This window comes from Schistocerca piceifrons, chromosome 4 (assembly GCF_021461385.2).
Source record: "Schistocerca piceifrons isolate TAMUIC-IGC-003096 chromosome 4, iqSchPice1.1, whole genome shotgun sequence".
Taxonomy (NCBI): Eukaryota; Metazoa; Arthropoda; class Insecta; order Orthoptera; family Acrididae; genus Schistocerca; species Schistocerca piceifrons.
Window position 1 is genome coordinate 750370630 of NC_060141.1, and position 19989 is coordinate 750390618.

The 19989-nt window shown below is 40.4% G+C and overlaps 2 protein-coding genes across 2 annotated transcripts in view; one reads left to right on the forward strand and one right to left on the reverse strand.

The window, feature by feature from the left end:
- LOC124795075 (39S ribosomal protein L54, mitochondrial) overlaps positions 1-5934 on the forward strand; it is a 28352-nt gene extending 22418 nt beyond the window's left edge. The window contains exons 3-4 of the mRNA XM_047258887.1: positions 5452-5648; positions 5751-5934. Coding sequence (XP_047114843.1) covers positions 5452-5564 — 113 coding nt within the window. The 3' untranslated portion in view covers positions 5565-5648; positions 5751-5934. The remainder of the gene's footprint in view (positions 1-5451; positions 5649-5750) is intronic.
- LOC124795074 (probable 28S ribosomal protein S16, mitochondrial) overlaps positions 5611-19989 on the reverse strand; it is a 36625-nt gene continuing 22246 nt past the window's right edge. The window contains exons 2-3 of the mRNA XM_047258886.1: positions 11975-12134; positions 5611-5816 (exon numbers count right to left, since the gene is read on the reverse strand). Of these exons, the coding sequence (XP_047114842.1) occupies positions 5707-5816; positions 11975-12134 (270 nt within the window). The 3' untranslated portion in view covers positions 5611-5706. The remainder of the gene's footprint in view (positions 5817-11974; positions 12135-19989) is intronic.

Consider the following 19989-nt stretch of genomic DNA (forward strand, 5'->3'; position numbering starts at 1 on the left):
TGTCTCTCAGTGGTTCTTGATGTGTATTAGTGGTTTTTTTGCAGGTTGCATGTGTGGCTTTCAGACTAATGGATTTTTGTTTGTGTGTTAGTTTATCTTGATGGGGCAGCATATTCATGCTTATTGTGTAATGACAGTCTGTGATATTAGATACAATCCACAAATTTTCTTGGTTTGAGATACTGTGTGTTTTGATTTGGTTGTTTAGATTTTGGTAGGTGTTCATTTTGTAAATGGTGCCCAAGTTTCTCGGTAGCTGCATTTTCATGAACCTGTGTCGTGGTAGTTGTTCTATTTTCTGTATAGATTGGGCAGTCCTTTTATGCACTGGTGCATTAGGAATTCTCTACATTGATGCAGGAGGGCTTTGTTGTTTTCTGTTCTCAATAGTTCTGGTTCCAGTTCTCTGGCAGTGTATTTTCGCATAATGTTTGAGTATCATTTTGATTTGTAATGTCTGTCCAATTGTTGGAGCTGTCTTTGACTCATAACTCAGCTCACTCAGATTTTACCTACAATGGCCATGTGTCAGCAAGCTTCCTCCGCATTGGTGCTGAATTTTCAGATATGTGATGGCTAGAAAGAGGACTGGGCCATATACTGTCAACAGTTGGAGATGCAGTTTATAGCCTATGGCATACACAAGGTACACGGTGCCGTGCTCACTTCGTTGCAAGTGTGGTTACTGAAGTCTTTAGTTTACATTGTCAGCTTTTCCCAGACTCACTTCCAGCAGTCAGTAACTGTTTCCTTTCACAGACGGGATGTATTTGTCTTATTGACATCAATTTCTTGTGTTGTGTAGTGGTCTCATACAGTATATTCAAGGACATTGAACTGAGCTTTAGGAAGTTATTCCGTAAGGGTTATTTGATTTTTCTATTTTTGTGAATCAGATGTCAATGGTTGTGCAAAGCATAGTCGGCGATCTTGTTAGCTGTATCTTGCATCCTTATTGTGAAGTTGATGTAACTTCATAGGTTCTTTTTATGCATGGTGTTTTGCGTGTGTTCATTGCTTGTGGAATGCAAGGTTGTGTTACAGTACTTGGCAGCTAATTGATAACTTCTCTGGCACATGTTTGCATGTTGGCTGATTGTACTGTTCTTTCAGTCCAGTTGTTGGGATAGTCTGCATTGGTGGCTGCATTGTGTCTCATGCCTTGGGTGCCGTGCTTCTCTAAGATGGTTGAGCCATATCTTTTGAGGGGCGAAGGGTGTGTTGTATGCAGGGCTGTGCCCAGCATATTCGTCCACCACACTTACAGATATGCTTTGTTGGTCAGGTAGAGCCCCTGCCTAATTTTGGAGGTTGTTTATCAATAGAAGAGTCACTGAGATGTTTATCACCAAGCATCTTGTAGCTGCTGCAGCATCTGGCGAGGCCAGCTGCTCCAGTATGTGGCATGCAGGTCACAGTACATAGTGCTGCAGCCACAGACACCTAGCTGTGTCCATGTGGTCATGCATCCACATGACAGCACACATGTAGTCTTCTGCAGTTCCATACATAAGTTGTGCCCCTTGAGAGCCAGTTATGCTCTGAGCGATCGTCAGCCGCCAAGTGTCTCCATTATGGATCCAATGCCTGCCATTGCTGGTGCCTGCCAAGGTGTCGTCTTGCTGTCGCTATGATCCATGTAAGGCACTACTTCACAGGGTCTGCATGTGACTGCACACTGCCTCATGGGACCATGTCAGTACTGCACATTGCTCCTCATCAGTGGATGCCCCGGTGCCTCGTCATTCCTTATCCTCTCTGCTCCACACCAATTTGACGTTCATGGACATTCGTCCTCGGGGACTGTACTTAGTTCAGTTCATGTTAATAAACAAACAGTTGCTATTGCAAAGTGTTTATTTCAATACTGCCTGCTACACTGCTTGTCCACGATAAAACAGTTTTCACTTATCATTCTTAATTACTGTCTGTGGGGATGACTGGAGGAGATTGTACAGGATGTACATAAAGTCCGGGAACACTCTCAATTATTTATTGTACAAGAACTAACATTGTACAAATATTTGATGTGCATGACACACCAATTTCTTTGGACTCCTTGTAAATGTCTCTTGTACACACTCCACATTCACTTAACTTACACTGGGACATCCGCTTCTCTTTGCTGGGCACAAGCAACCCATTGTAACGAATTTGTTGTGTCAGTAGTAAATGGCCTTCCTTGTTGGTAGCTTATTATCGTACTTGGTTCTAAACATCCATTGAACAGCTGTAGCCGACTTGTTTTTGTCGAACTCCAACACACAGAAAGCTCACTCCGCAACTGAACTCGCCGTGTTTGTGACTAGTGCTGACTATTGGCAAGTTACCAAACTATGCTGTGGCGGTGTACTTGGGGGGGGGGGGGGGGGGGAATTTCAGGGTTTCTCATCAAAATGACGTGTGGTATCTGTACAATGTTTTGTTTTTGTGCAATTAATAATTGAAAGTGTTGAAAGTGTTCCTGGACTTTATGTACATCCTGGATCATTGTGTCCATTGCTCTTGGTTTTCTATAAATGTTAAAAGAATACATAAGATCCAGACTGTACAGCATTACAGCCAGTCACAACAACATGCCTATTTTGTGCTTCATGGCGTGACATCCATTGACTTTTTGGTTTAATCTTGTTTGAAATTTACAAAATCATATAAATACAAAGGGCTCATTTGGAAGTTAGATGTGCAGAGGAACTGAAACTCTTTAACCTTTGCTCATAACTTTCTTTAAAATATTGAGTTATGGGGAATGCCATAGTGATTTTTAAAAGTGATAAATATAGGCAGTTTTATTACGTACATGGGAGGATACGAACTACAGAAAACCCTGTTTTTACTTCCCACATGTTACCTTTTACCACTTTTTACGTTAATTTTTGTCAATCCTAACAGAAGTCCTGTTCTGCCAATATTGTACTGTCAATACAGTACTGTTCTCTGTTTATGAAAACTGCCAACTTTAGTGTTTTAACAAGTGTTGTGTCACAAGTTTTTTTTTGCCATAATGTTGTAGTGGTTACCTACATTTATACTCTGCAGACCATTGTGAGGCACATAGCAGAAGGTACATCCCATTGCTTCAGTTATTACGGTTTTTTCCTGTTCCATTCATGTATGGAGTGTGGGAAATATAATTGTTTGAATGCCTCTGTGCATGCAATAATTATTCTAATCTTATCCTCACAATCCGTATGGGAGTGATATGTATTGAGTTGTAGCATATTCTGAGAGCAATCATTTAAAGCCAGTTCTTGAAACTTTGTTAGTAAACTTTCTCGAGGTAGTTTACCTCTATCTCAAGGAGTCTTCCAGTTCAATTGCTTCAGTATCTCTGTGACGCTCTCCCACAGATTAAACAAACTGTGACCATTCATGCTGTCCTCTGTACAGGTTCAGTATCCCGTGTTAGTCCTACATGGTTTGCGTCCCACACTTGAGCAATATTCTAGAACTGGTCACGAATGATTTGTAAGCAGTCTCCTTTGTAGAGTGCTTTCACTTCCCCCATATTCCGCCAGTAAAGAAATCTACCACCATGACTGAAACTATGTGATCATTCCATTTCATATCCCTACAAAGTGCTACACCCAGGTGTTTGTATGAATTGGCCGATTCCAGCTCTGACTCTTTGATATTATAGCCATAGGATACCACATTTTTTCAGTTTGTTAAGTCAAAATCTTAAATTTCTGAACATTTAAAGCAAGTAGCCAATCTCTGCACCACATTGAAATCATATGAAACTGTCACTGAATATTTATGTAGCTTTTTTCACATAGTACTTCATTATACACTGAAGCACCAAAGAAACTGGTATAGGCATGCATATTTGAATACAGAAATATGTAAACAGACAGGATACGGTTCTGTGGTTGGCAGCGCCTATATGAGACAACAAGTGTCTGGCACAGTTGTTAGATCGGGTACTGCTGCTACAATGGCAGGTTATAAAGATTTAAGTGAGTTTGAACATGGTGTTATAGTCAGTGCACAAGCGATAGGACACAGCATCTCCGATAACGGATGTGATGTGGGATCTGAGTGGGGCCCCAGGGATCAGTGTTGGGGCCACTCCTGTTCCTAATTTATATAAATGATATGCCCTCTAGTATTACGGGTAACTTTAAAATATTTCTGTTTGCTGATGACACTAGCTTGGTAGTAAAGGATGTTGTGTGCAACATTGGCTCAATTTCAAATAGTGCAGTACATGACCTACTTCATGGCTTGTAGAAAATGAACTAATGCTAAATCACAGTAAGACTCAGTTTTTACAGTTTCTAACACACAATTCAACAAAACCTGATGTTTTAATTTCACAGCACGGGTGTATGATTAGTGAAACTGAACAGTTCAAATTCCTAGGTGTTCAGATAGATAGTAAGCTGCCGTGGAAAGCCCATGTTCAGGATCTTGTTCAAAGACTTAATACTGCCATTTTTATTATTCAAACGGTATCAGAAGTGAATGATTGTTCGACATGAAAATTAGTCTACTTTGCTTATGTCATATGGTATTATATTTTGGGGTAACTCTTCCCATTCTAAAAGGATATTTTTGGCTCAGAAATGGGCAGTTTGGGCAATAAGTGGTGTAAGTTCAGGAACCTCTCAATATATATATTCCTTACTGTTATTTCTGGTTAACAATATTAGCTTATTCCCAAAAATAAGCAGCTTTCACTCGGTTAATATTTGGCAGAAATCAAACCTGCATTTTGGATCAGACTTCCTTAACTCTTGTGCAAAAAGGTGTGCAGTATACTGCTGCATCCCTTTTCAATAAGCTACCACTCAAATTCAAAAATCTTAGCAGAAATCCATGCATTTCCAAATTGGAATTGAAGAGTTTCCTCATGGGTCACTCCTATTCTGTTGAGGAGTTCCTTGAAAATTTAAGCTGATTCTCATTGTATTGTTGATTGCGTTTACTTAAACTTATGAAGTGACTTTTTCGGCTTCATAAACATTTATTTTTTATCTGTTATAACTTTTATGTTGTAATTTCATGTACTGACACATTCCATGGCCTCAGAGATTTGCTCCTCAGTTTGGTCCTAAAAAAGAATATCTTTTTTAATGTTGTTGCATGAACAAGTAGAGTTAATTGCTGTCAGAAGGAAACAAAAACAATAAAATATTTTTTCAAATAGACAAAATTTAAATTACATCAATTTCATATTTTGGGCTATATGACAGAGAAATTAATCCATTTGCACTTGTGTTTTCTCTGCTTTGCTGCATTTTACACTCCTTTTGAGTCAGTCCACTGAAACATGTAAAAAGGGGGTTTTACTGTATTATTGTTATCCAGAATTTCAACACTCACTTTTCATTCTGATACAAATTATTTTAGAATAGTCAACTTACATTACACAAAATTGTTTCTTCATTGGATAAGTCATTAATGTGTGGAAAAGCTGGATTAATGTTAGTTAATCTCTTTGTCTAGGCAAGCCACCTGCTTTAGAGGAATTGGACCCTAACACTAAAGAGTATTGGAGAAGACTGAGGAAAATGGCATTGAGAAGAAATAATCAGTTGCAAAAGATAAAGAAGTTTTAGGTGCATCTGTGTACTGTGCATGGTGAAATAAGTGGTACACCGAAAGTGTAGATAAAGAGCTGTTTTATTTAATAGACTATAACTGTTTGTATTACACATTTTTCAAAATATATGCTGTAAAATGTACATCACTGTGTTCATACTAACTACTATTTTCTAGTTTAACTTCTTCTTTATTTTCTGCAGCACTGCGGCGGTTCCTCCAGGCTGTCATGTATGTCCTTGGATGGATGGGATAGAAACCTGCTAATCCTGTGTAACAGTAGAGATAATAACACTTAAGTGTGATGTCATACTGTCCAGTTTCAAAACAGAGCTTCAAGTTCCAAAATTTTAATTTTTCTTTCAAATAAAAAAATGTTAAACTAAATCAAAATGAGACTGGTACCATTAGTTACTGTAATTTCTCACAATTTATTTACACTATGCATTTGGGGGGTTCCACAAAGGCACGTATGTAGGCCTATGAATTTTGGATAACCTGTGGCACTTTCTGGTAGCAGACGACAAAACATTAATGTAGTAGAAGGCCAAAAGTTTTATAACTCATCTTTTGCAATAAAAGGCACACACTAAACTTTGGTACAAGACTCAAAGTAGTGTTTTGTCTTCTGCTACCAGATAGTGCCACAGGTCACCCAGAAGTTGCACATACAAGACATACATGTCTTAGTAAATGACATAATCCACTTGAGAGAATTTTAACCCTCTAAAACAAATTTGTAACTGGTTACAGGAACGTATACTTTCAATGTTTATTCATGTCACATGTTTGCTTCTAAAGTTTATCATCGCACTTATGCAATCAAGGCCATTCTCAGAAAGAAAAAAAAAATCCGAAGACTAACAAATGAGACATTAAAAGTAGCAGATGAGTTTGCTATGTGCGTAGCAAAATAACTGACGATGCCAACACCGAAAGGATATAAAATGCCGACTAGCTATAGTAAGAATACTGTTGCTGGAAAAAAAATGAATTTGTTAACAACTAATTTTGGTTTAAGTGTTAGGACGTTTTTTTCTGAAGGTATTTGTCTGAAGTGTAGTCTTGTATGGAAATAGAATGTGGATGATAGGCAGTTCAGATAAGAACACAATAGAAGCTTTTGTAACATGTTGATATAAAAGCATACTGAAGATTAAGTAGATATTGCAAATGTGGAGGCACTGAATCGAACTGGGGAAAAAAATGAAATTTGTGCCACAACGTCACTGAAAGATGAAAAGATGAGATTGGTTGATAGGATAGGACACATTGTGAAATATAAGTCTGAAGAGAAAGTAAGTGTGTGTGTGTGTGTGTGTATGGGGGGGGGGGGGGGGGGGGGGGGGAGGGGTTCCAAGGATTTAATGCAGTAAGCAAGTTCAAATGGATGAACATTGCAGTAGTTGTGCAAAGATAAAGAGGCTTGTATAAGACAGACTTATCATGGAGAGCTGCATCAAACCACAACCATCTTAACTATTTATTGGGTATAAGATTTAGGATTAATACAACCACTTATTGATGTACAAGCAGATGTCTGTATATGTGCAGATTGGTGTGTGTGTGTGTGAGAGTGAGAGAGAGAGAGAATACCTGTCCTTTTTCCCTCTAAGGTAAGTCTTTGCACTCCCGGGATTGGAATGACTCCTTACCCTCTCCCTTAAAACCCACATCCTTTTGTCTTTCCCTCTCCTTCCCTCTTTCCTGATGAAGCAATCATAGGTTGCGAAAGCTTGAATTTTGTGTGTGTGTGTTTGTGTGTCTATCAACATACCAACACTTTCGTTTGGTAAGTTACATCATCTTTGTTTTTAGATATATTTTTCCCACGTGGAATGTTTCCCTCTATTATATTCAATATGAACAAAAATGGACTTGTTCCACTATTGAAATAAGCCCTTCATATAATGGCACACAATTCATGGATTGATTAAATATCAGGTAGCCAAGTGGGGTTTGTATAGTTACACTTGAAACTGCTACTTAAAAAAGTTACAGTCTGGACAAAACTGTTAACACCAAAAGAAATATTTAGTGTCTTTCATCCTTGTGAATTGAAGGATGAACTAATAATATTAGGCGAAAAATGAAAGGGTAACTGGAATATTAGTAGACCTATTGTGCTTATGAAATCACTGAGCAGGGCAGGACAGACACAAGCTAATAAAAGACTACAGCAGAACCAATGAAATGAAAGTTGTACTTGCTATATATTCAAATATTCTAAATATTGGTGTTTTCAAGTCTTTGAATCGTGTACCATAATATTAAACTAAAAACATTCACACACAAGCTAATAGTTCTCACACTTCCTGACAGCGGTCTGTACAGTATCTAAGTTTCATTAGGCAGTTATTAGCACGTCTGTAAGGCTATGCAGTCTTCACTGGAGACACATTACTTGTGTCGGCTTCAGTATTTTCTCCCTGATGCTGTTGATATATCCAGTTTTGAATTATTTCCAATAGTACAGTTCCCAATGAGATGGCTATTGACAACTTCCTTCTTACACCCTTCAGTGATTTGGTTATAGGGAAAGCCCTAATTTACATCCTAAAATTAAAGGGACCAATTAAGGTGTATTCCAATGCCCAATTCTGAAGTTCACGCCATGTAAATGAAAACTTTACAAAAAAAACTAGTACATGTATTCCCCGACAGTACTGTCGTCACTTTAGATACTACAATCTTCCAATAGCTGAATGAAATAATTCAGTTTTGTGAGTGCGGAGCATGACAAACTGTCCTGTAAAAACTACATAGAACAGCTAGTTCAGAACTCCACACATAACAGAAACAAATTACAGTGGAATATCGTCCCTCATTACTGCATTTTTCTGCATAAAACATCAATTTTTGGAACTCCCAGTCCCAATGCCATTAAACGCTTGTTACACTGACTAATCACTTCATTCTTTCTCACCACATAGCCCTTTCAAAATTTGGTAGTATCGGTTATGTTTGGTCACTGCAACTATTTCCGCAGACAGTAACGAGATCTGTGAATACAATGCTCGCAGCTGCATGTTGGGGAAATTTGCAGGGAGACAGTGCTCTTCAAAGCCGGAAACTTTGCAAGTCACACAGATCATTTTCTAAAATTTAAATGGATTGATAAAAAAGTATACTCACCTAGCGGCGGCAAAAGAACACACACACAAGAACATTTAACTTTTACAAGCTTTCGGAGCCAATGGCTTCTTCTTCTGGCAGAACAGTTGGACGGGAAGGGAGAGAAGTGAAGAAAAATGACTGACGAGGTTTAGAAAAAGGGGTACAGTTCAGAAAAGTCACTCAGAATCCAGGGTCAGGGGAGACTTACCAGGTGGAGTGAGAAGGAAAGACTGATTGTCGAGGATTGAACCTGATGAGATTTGAAAACCTAAGAGCTTAGTGGTGGAAGGCAGGGTAGTATGCAAGACTGAGATTAGTACTAAAATATTGTGCACAAGTTAATAAGAGTAAAAGCGAAGTGCAATGTATTTAACAGAGGTGGGAGGGGTGACGGCGAAATATACACAGGTCAGGAAGTGACAAATGTAGGAAACTAAAATGGTGTGAAGACAGGAGTAGTTACTGTGAATAAATGCAGAAACAGAAGGAATTCATGTAAATTAAGGCCAAAAACATGTTGTAGTGCTAGTTCCCAGCTGCAGAATTCTGAGAAACTGGTGACCAGGGCAAGAATTCAGATGCTGAATGTGGTGAAACAGGCACCGAGGTCATGATTGTCATGTTGTAGAGCATACTCTGCAACAGGATATTGTGTGTTGGTGGTATACATCTTCTGACTATGTTCATTCATCCTGAGTGATAACAGGGTGGTAGTCATGCCGATGTAAAAGGCCGAACACTATTTACATAACAGCTGGTATACGACATGTAAAATGACGCATCTAGTTCCACAGTTATTTCACTCTTGAAGCCCAAATATATAAACTAGAAATGTACAGACTTGCTAGTACGGCAGGATGCAAACCCCTCACTGTGACTACGTAAGGGCCACAACTTAATTAAAAAATTAGAAAAATGATGCTCCATTGCTTCCATGATTGCTTCACTCTAAACTGTCAGTCCTTGAGTGATTCCTATTTTGTTAATGTTTATTGCTGAAAAAATTTGATGATATATATAAGATGACCAAAAATGTTAACATATTTTATTGTACTACCTACCAATAATGTACAATTGTTTCTACTGACCCAACAACAGAAATACAATAGATTTGAAACTTAATGGCAGATTAAAACTGTGTGCCCGACCGAGACTCGAACTCGGGACCTTCGCCTTTCGCGGGCAAGTGCTCTAGCATCTGAGCTAGCGAAGCACGACTCACGCCTGGTCCTCACAGCTTTACTTCTGCCAGTCGTGCTTCGGTAGCTCAGATGGTAGAGCACTTGCCCGCGAAAGGCAAAGGTCCCGAGTTCGAGTCTCGGTCGGGCACACAGATTTAATCTGCCAGTAAGTTTCATATCAGCGCACACTCCGCTGCAGAGTGAAACTCTCATTCCACAATAGATTTGTTTCATTGAATTTAGTTCACAGCGTCCCATTGTTTAGCACATTGATTAGTTCCAGCTGCACTGCTTCTAGTGCATTTTCAGGGAGGGAACGAAAGATTTGGAAAAAAAAAGAAAGAAAAAAATCACAAGAACAAATGATAAGGGGCAGGCCATCATGATATCAACTGCAGGCCGCATGTGTCCCGCAGTTTGTGCATACCTGCTACAAACAAATCTGTGGTATTGCCATTTTTTGCCAACACGTTTGTGGGGCATCTGAAGGAATCCTTCCTATCCAATCAATACCTAAAACATTATTGTCTGGTTCAGATTCATTGATGACAGTGTCATGATTTGGACAGGGCCAACCTTTGCTCTTTCTTCCATAACCTCAACACCTGCTCCCAAATACACTTCATCTGGTGCCTGCCGAACAATAAGTTACCTCCCTATATGTTGATCTCTACCTCACAAGTGGCCCCATAAATATTTCTGTTCATATCAACTGCCAAACATCGCCATATACCTCCGTTTTGACAGCTGTCACCCATTTTCATGTCAAACAGTAACTTCCTTATGGCCTCAACAACCAGGGCCTTTCCTGACGGACAATGTCCGAGTCAGCTTATCTATAAACAGATGTCCCATGCCATCTCCTCCTTTGATACCTGTTAGCCATTCACCAACCAACACACCCTCACCTTGAAAAGTTTCACCAGGGCTTCGACTACCTCTCATTGTGCCCTGAGATGAGGGCTATCCTACCCAAAATCCTAACCACGTCACTAAAAGTAGTGTTCAGCTGTCCACCCAAGCTACAGAATATCCTTGTCTATCACTATTCCAATCCTGCTGCCAACCTGCACTCTTCAGGTCATTCCCTTATGGCCAACATGGACTGCAGCCCAGTCACAGACATTTACTTCTCTATAAAAGGCAGGGCCACATACAGAAGCAGCCATGTTACATATCAACTATGCTGCAATTACTACACAGAATTCTGGGTGGGCATGACAAGTAGTCAACTGTGTACACGCATGAATGGCCTTTGGCAAACTGCAAATGTGACCATCCAGTTGTGAACATACTGCACACCACAACAGAAATGACTTCCATTGTTGCTACACTACATGACCCATTAAGATACTCCCTTCCAGCACTAGTTTATCTTAACTACACAGCAAATGGAAATTGTCTCCACAACACACTCTGTGCTCTCACAATAACCCAGGGCTAATCTTCTGCTAAGCTATTTCCTATTGCCTAACCTTTCTTTTTTCCTTTTCCTTTCTCTCCTCTGTCCACATCACTTCTTCCCCATCCAGATTGTGTACTGCCTGCCCCCCACTCTCTTTCTGATGCACCACATATCAGTCAGCTATAGATGAGTGACCGTATTTGCTTTCTTTTTTTGTACAAAACCAAGAAAGGCATTATCTTAAATGTTTTGCACTATCAGGACAGAAACATTTATTCACCATGGATAACTATAATAAATAAAACAAATACATAACACAAGCAACCACACATCACGCACACGACCGCCATCTCCTGGAGATGGCAGTAATGTGAGCGTGAGGTGTGCTTGCTTTTTTTTTGTGTGTGTGTGTGTGTGTGTGTGTGTGTGTGTGTGTGTGTATCCTTTCCTGGAGAAGGTTTTGGCTGAAAGCTAGTGTAAGTGTCTTTTTGTTGTGTCAATCTGCAGCTCAGTGTGGCATCTTTAGAGTGAGTAGCGCTCTACCGTTTCCTTATATTGTTGATTTTACAACCTGGAGTTTCCATTGTTTGAAATATGTTAACACAAGATAACTTTAGAGCTTATAAACTAACTTGATAGAAATAAGAAAGATAATATGCTGAATAATCAACAGGCATTTTGATTTCTTAAATCAACTCAACAGAAAAGGATTTAAACAACATACCCAGAAGCTCTGCCACAGGTGTTGAGACATCTGCTCCATTCCCAATCCAATACTTGATTCTCTCAAAATTTAAGGACACAAGTTTCTCATTTAATTGATTTGGCATAGGATCGTAACTCCCCACTTGCTCAATGACTGGATCATACTGCTCCCTGTGCCTCTGGAAAAAGAACATAAATGTAGTGCTTTACAGGAATAAAAATTGCAGGAGCTATTGATAAATCACAAAAGCAACAAAAGAAAGAGATAAAAGAGAAACATATCAGAAAGAGAAGAATCTTCAGGGTGCTTTCAGATAAACTAATATACAGCAGTATACAAACTACTGTTGTTGTTGTTGTTGTTGTTGTCTTCAGTCCTGAGACTGGTTTGATGCAGCTCTCCATGCTACTCTATCCTGTGCAAGCTTCTTCATCTCCCAGTACTTACTGCAACCTACATCCTTCTGAATCTGCTTAGTGTATTCATCTCTAGGTCTCCCTCTACGATTTTTACCCTCCACGCTGCCCTCCAATGCTAAATTTGTGATCCCTTGATGCCTCAGAACATGTCCTACCAATCGGTGCCTTCTTCTTGTCAAGTTGTGCCACAAACTCCTCTTCTCCCCAATTCTATTCAATACCTCCTCATTGGTTATGTGATCTACCCATCTAATCTTCAGCATTCTTCTGTAGCACCACATTTCAAAAGCTTCTATTCTCTTCTTGTCCAAAGTATTTATCGTCCATATTTCACTCCCATACATGGCTACACTCCATACAAATACTTTCAGAAACGACTTCCTGACATTTAAATCTATACTCGATGTTAAGAAATTTCTCCTCTTCAGAAACGCTTTCCTTGCCATTGCCAGTCTACATTTTATATCCTCTCTACTTCGACCATCATCAGTTATTTTGCTCCCCAAATAGCAAAACTCCTTTACTACTTTAAGTGTCTCATTTCCTAATCTAATTCCCTCAGCATCACCCGACTTAATTTGACTACATTCCATTATCCTCGTTTTGCTTTTGTTGATGTTCATCTTATATCCTCCTTTCAAGACACTGTCCATTACGTTCAACTGCTCTTCTAAATCCTTTGCTGTCTCTGACAGAATTACAATGTCATCGGCGAACCTCAACGTTTTTATTTCTTCTCCATGTACTTTAATACCTACTCCAAATTTTTCTTTTGCTTCCTTTACTGCTTGCTCAATATACAGATTGAATAACATCGGGGACAGGCTACAACCCTGTCTCACTCCCATCCCAACCGCTGCTTCCCTTTCATGCCCCTCAACTCTTATAACTGCCACCTGCTTTCTGTACAAACTGAAAATAGCCTTTCGCTCCCTGTATTTTACCCCTGCCACCTTCAGAATTTGAAAGAGAGTATTCCAGTCAACATTGTCAAAAGCTTTCTCTAAGTCTACAAATGCTAGAAATGTAGGTTTGCCTTTCCTCAATCTATTTTCTAAGATAAGTCGTAGGGTCAGTATTGCCTCACGTGTTCCAACATTTCTGCGGAATCCAAACTGATCTTCGCCGATGTCGGCTTCTACCAGTTTTTCCATTCGCTTGTAAAGAATTCGCATTAGTATTTTGCAGCTGTGACTTATTAAACTGATAGTTCGGTAATTTTCACATCTGTCAACACCTGCTTTCTTTGGGATTGGAATTATTATATTCTTCTTGAAGTCTGAGGGTATTTCGCCTGTCTCATACATCTTGGTCACCAGATGGTAGAGTTTTGTCAGGACTGGCTCTTCCAAGGCCGTCAGTAGTTCCAATGGAATGTTGTCTACTCCCAGGGCCTTGTTTCGACTCAGGCCTTTCAGTGCTCTGTCAAACTCTTCACGCAGTATCATATCTCCCATTTCATCTTCATCTACATCCTCTTCCATTTCCATAATATTGTCCTCAAGTACACCGCCCTTGTATAGACCCTCTATATACTCCTTCCACCTTTCTGCTTTCCCTTCTTTGCTCAGAACTGGGTTTCCATCTGAGCTCTTGATATTCATGCAAATGGCTCTCTCTTCTCCAAAGGTCTCTTTAATTTTCCTGTAGGCAGTATGTATCTTACCCCTAGTGAGATAAGCCTCTACATCCTTACATTTGTCTCCTAGCCATCCCTGCTTAGCCATTTTGCACTTCCTGTCGATCTCATTTTTGAGACGTTTGTATTCCCTTTTGCCTGGTTCATTTATTGCGTTTTTATATTTTCTCCTTTCATCAATTAAATTCAATATTTCTTCTGTTACTTAAGGATTTCTACTAGCCCTCGTCTTTTTACCTACTTGATCCTCTGCTGCCTTCACTACTTCATCCCTCAGAGCTACCCATTCTTCTTCTACTGTATTTCTTTCCCCCATTCCTGTCAATTGTTCCTTTATGCTCTCCCTGAAACTCTGTACAACCTCTGGTTTAGTCAGTTTATCCAGGTCCCATCTCCTTAAATTCCCACCTTTTTGCAGTTTCTTCAGTTTTAATCTGCAGTTCAAAACCAATAGATTGTGATCAGAGTCCACATCTGCCCCTGGAAATGTCTTACAATTTAAAACCTGGTTTCTAAATCTCTGTCTTACTGTTATATAATCTGATACCTTCTAGTATCTCCGGGATTCTTCCATGTATACAACCTTCTTTTATGATTCTTGAACCAAGTGTTAGCTATGATTAAGTTATGCTCTGTGCAAAATTCTACCAGATGGCTTCCTCTTTCATTTCTCTCCCCCAATCCATATTCACCCACTATGTTTCCTTCTCTCCCTTTTCCTATTCTCGAACTCCAGTCACCCATGACTACTAAATTTTCATCTCCCTCCACTACCTGAATAATTTCTTTTATCTCATCATACATTTCATCAATTTCTTCATCGTCTGCAGAGCTAGTTGACATATAAACTTGTACTACTGTAGTAGGCATGGGCTTCGTGTCTTATCCTGGCCACAATAATGCATTCACTATACTGTTTGTAGTAGCTTACCCGCACTCCTATTTTTTTTATTCATTATTAAACCTACTCCTGCATTAACCCTATTTGATTTTGTATTTATAACCCTGTATTCACCTGACCAAAAGTCTTGTTTCTCCATACAAACTATACAGCAGTATACAAACTGGCAGATGAATTACTGCCAGGTCCATCATCATCTGAGGATATTGTAACTTCAAGAGCACTATACAAAGGAGTAGCAATTTTATCAATGTATATAACAACACCTAAAACATCACAGCAGTTTAGTGCACAGGACCAAGTAAATACAGGGCTTCTGTGGCTAAAATCCTTGCCCAGTATCAGTTAGCATTGTCTTTAGGCTCGGCTACATGCAAGCAGCAATCTGGAGGGGGTGGGGAAGGGAAAGGGATAGTAGTGGTGGGGAGAGAGACGAACACTGTCTGGGAGTGTGCAGGGACTAGACTGTCAACAAGTGCAGTGTCAGGAGGTTGTGGGGCAAGGAGGTGGGGAAAAAAGGAAGCACAGGGGAAGATGGGTGGTTGCATTGGCAGAGGGCTGCAAATAAACAGGGTGGGAGATGAGAATGGGGAGTATATGATACGACAGAGGGAGTGGAAACTGTTTGGTGAAGGGTGTGGGGACAGTATGTTATCATAGGTTGAGGCCAGAATAATTATGGGAGTGGAGAATGTGTTGTAGGGATAACTCACATCTGTGCAGTTCAGAAAAGCTGGCAGTGGAGGGAAGGATCCAGACGGCTTGGGTAGTGAAGCAGCCATTGAAATCAAGTGTGTAATATTCAGCTGCATGTTATGCTACAGGGTGGCCTACTCTGCTCTTGGTCACTGTTTGGCAGTGGCTGTTCATTGTGATAGACAGCTGGTTGGTAGTCATACCAATATAAAAAGCTGTGCAATGATTGCAGCAGAGCTGGTAAATGACATGGCTGCTTTCACAGGTGGCCCAGCCCCTGAGGGGGTAGGACACCCTGTGACAAGACAGGAATAGGAAGTGCTGGGTGGGTGGGTGGATTGGGCAGCTTTTGCACCTGGGTCATCCACAGGGATATGATCCTTGTGGCAAGGGGTTGGAATTAGGAGCAAAATAGGGATGGACTAGGATGTTGTGGAGGTAGGAAGTATCTTGGGTAGGGTGTCACTCATTTCAGTGCATGATGATAGGCAATCAAAGCCCTGACAAAGGATATGGTTCAGTTGATCCAGTCCACAGTGTTTTTTTTTTTTTTTTTTTTTTTAACGTTTTGGGGGTGGTGAGGAGATTGCGAGTGTGAGGGGAAATGGCACAGAAGATCTTTTTGTGGAATAGTACCTGTCTGTGAAGGCCTTGGTGAGACCCTTACCATACTGGACAAGGGAGTTCTTGTCACTGCTGAAAAGCCTTTCCCATGTGACTCAGGCTGTATGGGAGGGATTTTTTGGTGTGGAAGGGATGAAGCTGTTGAACTTCACGTATTGTTGGTTGCTGGTGAATTTAATGTGGACACAAGTGTGGATGGAGCCATCAGAGAGGAGGAGGTCCCAGGAAGATGGTACACTGGGTTGAGGAGGACCATGTGAAGTGGATTGGGGAGTAGGTGTTGAGGTTGTGAAGGAATAAAGATAGGGTGTCTTGGCCCTGGGTCCATATCATGAAGATATCATCAATGAACCTGAACCAGACTCAGAGTTTGGTGTTTTGCTAGGCTAGGAAGGTCTCATCTAGATGCCCCATAAAAAGATTGGCATAGGAGGGTGCCATGCAGGTGACCATGGCTGTTCCATGGATTTGTTTATATACCTTCTTCGTACATCTTACTGATTTCATCCTAACCCACAACTACTTCTCATTTGAAGGGAAGGTATATAAACAAATCCATGTCGCAGCCATGGGTACCCGCATGGCTCCATCGTATGCCAATCTTTTTATAGGTCATCTAGAGGAGACCTTCCTTGTCTCTCAAAACACCAAACCCCTAGTCTGGTTCAAGTTCATTGATGATATCATCATGATCTGGAGGACGGTGGTTCTGAACCATGTATGGCCATCCTGATTTAGGCTTTCCGTGATTTCCCAAAATCACTTCAGGCGAATGCCAGGATGGTTCCTCTGAAAGGGCACGGCCGATTTCCTTCCCTAATCCGATGGGACCAATGACCTCGCTGTTTGGTCCCTCCCCCAAACCAACCAACCAACCATGATCTGGACCCAGGGGCAGGACACCCTATCTTCGTTTCCTTCACAACCTCTCTCCTGTCCGCTTCATGTGGTCCTACTCAACCCAACGTGCCACCTTCCTTAATGTTGACCTCCTCCTCTCTGAGGGCTCCATCCACACCTCTGTCCACATTAAATCCACCAATCACCAACAGTACCTCCATTTTCACACCAAAAAATCCCCCCCATAGAACCTGGCTTCTCCAGGATGGCATATCTTCCTTGCTCAGTATGGTGAGGGTCTCACCAAGGCCTTCACAAACAGGCACTATCCCCCAGAACCTAGTCTGTAACAGAGCTCCAGTGCCATTCCCCCCACACCTCCAATCCTCCCACCACCCTCAGGAACCAGCCACAAAGCAGTGCCCCTTCGTCACCCAATAGCACCCCGGACTGGAACAACTGAACCACATCCTTCACCAGGGCTTTGATTATCTATCTTTGTGCCCTGGAATAAGTGACATCCTACCATAGATACTTCCCACCCCTCCTAAAGTGATTTGCCATCACCCATCTAATCTCCACAAATCCTAGTCCACACTTGATTTCAACAGTACTTCACTACTCGAGGCATACGGAACCTCCCCTCCACCACCAGCTTTTCTGAACTGCCCACATGGGAATTATCCATACAACATATTCTCCACCACCTTCATTAACCCAGTCTCAACCTATGGTAACATACTGTCCCTACATCCTCCACCCAACAGTTTCCACCCTCTCTGTCCTACCATCTTCTCCCCATTCTCATCTCCCACCCTGTTTATTTGCAGTCCTCTGCCAATGCATCCGCCCATAAAAATCTTTCCTGATTCCTCTCCTTTATTGTTCCTTTTTTTTCCCCACCTCCCTGCCCCACAACCACCAGATTCTGCGCCTGTTGGCAGCCCTGCACACTTCACCAGGCAATGTTCATCCCTCCCCCCTCCCGTACACTACTACCCCTATTCCTTCCCCTCCAGATTGCTGCTTGTATCCCATGTGATGTTACATTGCGGCCCAAGGATCTGGAGCACTAAGTAGCAGTCTGCCTTTTCCTATATTGTTGATATTCCTACCTGGAGTTTCCATTGTTTGATTAACTATACAACCAATGGTTAACTTCATTCCTTCCCTTATTTTTACTCCACCCAGGACTTAACAGTATCATAAGCACACAAAAAGGCATTAAATTACGAAATGCTGTAACTACCTCATTACTACTGGTTTCTTTCACAATATAAATCTTTCTATCCCTGCAGTGTCTCTTGCATACACAACAGTAAAATTAGGTGATTCTATCTACCCAAGCTGAATAACTTTGTAAAATATAAAAATTTTCTACAACAGCATTCCAGCTTCCATCTGATATAACTTACTCTTCCCCAACAACAGCCATTCATTTTCCCACTGACAAACTGTGAAATGTCTTTAAAAAAAACTGGGTAATTACTTGATTATCTTGCTCAAAAGTCCACCATACAATCTTTCTGACTTATCCATTGGCTTTTTATTACAGAATTTTCAAATTATTTCACTTACTTTTGTGTTTGCAACAGCTATAAGTTCAGTTGTGTTAAAGTAGCTGAAATAAGCAAAATATTCTATCATATATGGCGATACTGTCATCAAAAAGCATTTAATATACATTTCTTGTTATAACAGTGTACACGTTAATTTACTTTCAATAATATCTGCACAGCTTTTTTTTTCCTTGTGAATTGACACAAAACATGCACAATGCTTTCTTGTTAGAGGTAAGCTATTACTTAGTTTCAGTACCTGCCATTTCATGAAGAATTTTTATGTATTAAAATTTCTGTAAATATCATTATGTTTAAGTTAGAGACAGTGTTGTAGTTACAAGAATGATAAAAATAATTCATAGAAGTAAACCCACAACTCAAGCAACTTTATTAAAAGTAAATTTGTATTTGGAGCAAGAAATTGCAAATTCAAAGAAAATAGTAATGAGATGATATGATCAAATATTGATTGAAAAACAGAAGAAAAATTAAAAATAAAAAGGAGTAAAAGAGAAAGGGAATGAATTAAAGCATATGAAAAATGGAAGTAAACTCCAGAACAAAGAGAATACTTGTGTAAATGATTACAGTGAATCAGAAGCAAGATCTATTGACAACTGCTTTCTATTAAGAACTTCTGGGGTTTGAGGAGGTTGGTGTGATTGCCAAGTTGTGGTTATCAACAAAAGCATGCAGTATCCAGTCATATAGGATGTTAGAATGTGAAATGGACTTTCAAGATTCCATTTGGTGAAGCCTTACTGCACAGAGGATAGATAGTTGTATTGTGTGCCAAGCATATATTCACTCCTTTGCATGTGCCAAGTACCTGTTCACTCCTTTGCATCTGCTCGTCTTCTGTGGGCAACTAATGGACTTACTACAACACCACCCCATGCATACTGCACCAGTGATCAGACTACCTTGTGCCACTGATAGCACAACAAAGGTGACTGTTTGGAGTGGTGAAGTACCCAGGAGACAAATGGCCTGCTGATGAGTGATGTTTCATCACCATCAGTTATGAATGTCACTTTTGCACTAACTCAAACAATTATTGTCTATGACTGTTATGGTGATGAGGAGAGAGGACACATTCCACCAGTGGCTGGGGGAGAGGCAGTAGGGTCACTTGTAATATAATGGTGTGGGAAGGCATTGGTACATCTCCACATCAGCAGGCTCGTATCACTCAGTGCTATGTCACCGATAGCTAGTATTCTCGTGTATTACATCTTATGGGGCACTATCTTGTATAGTTAGGCTCCTTCAACAATCTAAAATGCTGGCAAGGCTTCCAAAAAATTCCTTTCATGTTATTAATTTTACTGGCAATTAGTGCACTTTTGAAC